Source organism: Olea europaea, chromosome 10 (assembly GCF_002742605.1).
Source record: "Olea europaea var. sylvestris chromosome 10, O_europaea_v1, whole genome shotgun sequence".
Taxonomy (NCBI): Eukaryota; Viridiplantae; Streptophyta; class Magnoliopsida; order Lamiales; family Oleaceae; genus Olea; species Olea europaea.
In genome coordinates this window covers 2,525,552-2,529,367 of record NC_036246.1, presented here as the reverse complement: position 1 = coordinate 2,529,367, position 3,816 = coordinate 2,525,552, and the positions used below count along the sequence as shown (strand labels likewise).

At 35.3% G+C, this 3,816-nt stretch overlaps 1 protein-coding gene across 1 annotated transcript in view; it reads left to right on the top strand.

The window, feature by feature from the left end:
* The window catches only part of LOC111400145 (potassium transporter 8-like), a 5,062-nt gene extending 1,246 nt beyond the window's left edge, over positions 1-3,816 (top strand). The window contains exons 3-7 of the mRNA XM_023027582.1: positions 1,383-1,643; positions 1,728-1,780; positions 1,951-2,074; positions 2,142-2,396; positions 2,580-3,816. Coding sequence (XP_022883350.1) covers positions 1,383-1,643; positions 1,728-1,780; positions 1,951-2,074; positions 2,142-2,396; positions 2,580-3,631 — 1,745 coding nt within the window. The 3' untranslated portion in view covers positions 3,632-3,816. The remainder of the gene's footprint in view (positions 1-1,382; positions 1,644-1,727; positions 1,781-1,950; positions 2,075-2,141; positions 2,397-2,579) is intronic.

Genomic DNA, 3,816 nt, shown 5'->3' with positions numbered 1-3,816 from the left:
GTGACCGACAGCATCTCCAAAAGACTCTTTAAACACAAAATACTCTCTATTTTAGAGAGTCAATACTTAAAAATGAGCTCCAAGAGATTCTCTATTTTAATAAGTTTGGTTTTTCAAATTTAAAGAGTTCAACTCACTCTCTATTCTTAATGCACAATGATTAAATTTAATACATTACAAATTTCAATACTCTACAATTTAAAATTTTCAAATTACATTTGAATTCATTGTTCATTAATATATAAAAAATTATACTTAAATAAAATATGTGAAGAAATTATTAAATGTTCATTGGAAAAAATAAAATAAAGAATTAAAGTAGAGAGCTTGTTGGAGTGTATAAAAAAATTACTGCTAAATTTAAATATGCTCTTTATTATGCATAAGAATTTCTTTATAAATAGAGAGTCTTTGGAGATGCTCTGAGATGTGACCAAAGATCACCCTAAAGAAAAAAAATATTGATTAAGATTATGACTCGACCAAAAGGAAAGGACCGAAAAGATATTGTTGTTTATTTCATTAGGTATCAAGAAAAATATTTACTATAGATGTGCAGTGTGTGGACGGAGAGAGTGCACCAAATTACAATAAAAATGCATTATTATGTGGGCCTTTTGTTATTAGGGCAAATTTTCTGGTTTAATTAAAGTCAAATCACTATCAACTTTAGATATAAAGGTACATAATCTTTCTATATTAATGGTAACACATATCATCTTAAGTGGAGATGCAACTCAACGCTAAAAGAAAGAAGTTCAAGTGTATATATTAAAAGATTTTGTGGTTTTGTTAGGTGAATCATCAAACTATGCAAAAAACAAGTAGGACTGATCTACCTTAACAACAATAAACACATACTATATTGTGACTAGAAAATGTATATTATGAATTCCGAGTGATAGCAGTGACCTGTGGACATGAACAGACTGATGAATCAGTGACAAGTTGTTGAAAGCAATTACAAATTGGTAATCGAGAATACGTCAAACCAAAGGTTTGAATATAGTTTTGAAAAATTTGACAAAAGTTCAATCATTGCTTTGGTCTATTCATCTTCTTAATTTCTTGAAGATGCCATGCATATCCATTTCCAAAATCTTGCTTAGTCCTTCGTTTCAACCCGGTCACATCTAAAGTTGGTTATAGGGCGTCCATTTAAGCAGGTTCTACTCAATATTGGATTGCATTCAAACTCAGCTTTCATATGCTCTGCCATAACCTTTGTAGATTAATTTTTTTTGCATACCAAATCCTTATCTGCTTTATGGTGTAATTTGGACAATGCTTTACCATTTGACAATCCCACCTTTTCTATCCCTAAATGATTTCTCTCTGTCATGAGACGAATAATGATTGAGCATCTTAACTTTTTTTTGTAGATATAGAAGTCCCCGTTGCTTGTATCATACTGGTGTTCTTATTCTATCTGCAACACTATGGGACGCACCGAATAGGATTTCTTTTTGCACCAGTTGTTATAGCATGGCTTTTTTGCATCAGTGCCATTGGAGTGTACAATATTTTCCACTGGAATCCCCATGTTTACCAAGCTCTCTCTCCTTATTATATGTACAAATTCTTGAAGAAGACACAGACAGGAGGTTGGAAGTCCTTGGGTGGGATATTGTTGTGTATAACAGGTAAGTAGGCTCTCTTTCGGCATTGGGATAGGCCATTATATTTTATATTCAATTAACTCAATGGGTATGCTATGCACGTTTCAGGTTCCGAGGCCATGTTTGCTGATCTTGGACACTTTTCACAGATGTCTATCAAGGTAATATTTAGTAACTTGCCGAGTTATACATATATTTTTGAGGAATTTCTGTCATGTTCACATTACATTCATTAATCAATGTATTGGTTAATATATTGTCTATAGTCAATGATTATGCATAAATTGAGAGCATTTACTAACTACTGTAATTGAAAACTGTTCAACTGCAGATAGCATTTACCTTTGTGGTTTATCCATCCTTAATTCTTGCTTACATGGGACAAGCTGCTTATCTTTCCAAACATCATATAATTGAAAGTGGTTATCATATCGGTTTCTATGAATCAGTACCAGGTATGTAGTTCCTTCATTTGGAAAAAAAGAAAATATGTCCCCTTCTAATGATTGTTTATTGTGCCAGAAAAAATAAGGTGGCCGGTTCTTGCAATTGCCATACTTGCTGCAGTGGTTGGGAGCCAATCCATTATCACTGGAACGTTCTCCATTATCAAGCAATGCTCTGCTTTGGGTTGCTTCCCGAGAGTTAGAATAGTACACACATCTTCTAAAATTTGTGGCCAGATTTACATTCCTGAAATTAACTGGACCTTAATGTTGCTCTGCCTTGCCGTTACTGTAGGTTTTAGAGACACAAAACATATTAGCAATGCATCAGGTAACATCTACAAATTGATTTTTATAGAATGTTTTATTGACTACATTTATATTTCGAGAAGCAACTAAATAATATTGAGCTGAAATGACTTTTATAGTATGTTTTTGTTATTTACAAATTCTTGTACCGCATTCTTATAAATAGAGATATATATAATATTTATTTATTTATTTTTTGGAGCAGGTCTCGCTGTCATAACTGTTATGCTGGTTACGACATGCCTAATGTCTCTAGTCATTGTGCTATGTTGGCATAGAAGCGTTATTCTAGCTGTGTGCTTTATATTATTCTTCGGTTCCATTGAAGCGCTCTACTTCTCTGCCTCTCTTATCAAGTTCCTTGATGGCGCTTGGGTCCCAGTTGCTCTCTCATTTATCTTTCTAATCATAATGTACGTCTGGCATTATGGAACATTGAAAAAGTACGAGTTTGATGTTCAGAACAAAGTTCCCATAAACTGGCTCTTGAGTTTGGGTCCGAATCTTGGGATTGTTCGGGTTCAAGGCATTGGTCTCATACACACAGAACTTGTGTCTGGGATTCCTGCTATTTTCTCTCATTTCCTCACCAATCTACCGGCTTTCCACAACGTTCTAGTTTTTCTGTGTGTCAAATATGTTCCGGTGCCTCACGTGAGACCTGAAGAGAGATTCCTCGTGGGAAGAATCGGCCCAAAAGACTACCGAGTCTATCGCTGCATAGCACGTTATGGATACCGTGATATTCAAATGGATGATGTGATGTTCGAAAATGATCTTGTTTGTAGCATAGCAGAATTCATTCGGTCAGAGGGCTCTGAATGTAATGGCGGTCAAGAAGATCTCGAGAACGAAGAAAGAATGACAGTAATCGGGACGACATCAACAAACTCAAAAGGAATAAGGATGTGCAATGATGATGAAGATTTATCCGAAGAAACAAGCACTACAAAGTTAAAGGAAATTAGTTCACCGGAAGTGCCGAGGAAGAGAGTGAGATTTCTTGTCCCTGAGAGTCCACAAATCAATGTGACTGCACGAACGGAGTTGCAGGAATTGATGGAAGCAAGGGAGGCAGGAATGGCGTTTATTCTTGGCCACTGCTACGTGAAGGCAAAGATGGGTTCAAGTTTGATTAAGAGAATAGTGATTAATACATGTTATGATTTCTTGAGAAGGAACTCAAGAGGACCAGCACATGCACTATGTTTCCCTCGTGCATCAACGTTAGAAGTTGGAATGGTGTACCATGTATGATTGTCTTGTCTGTATAGATAGATACAGTCTACATAAATATTTTGCTCATAAACTCGGTAAACAAGGATAGATGAAATATTTTGTAGAGGTGTGTGAATGTTGAAACACCAGCTGGTGGTTTGTATTTTTTCACTCAAGAAAATTCTATTGTTAAGAATGTTGTGTCCTCCTTTGTTTCTGGCCTA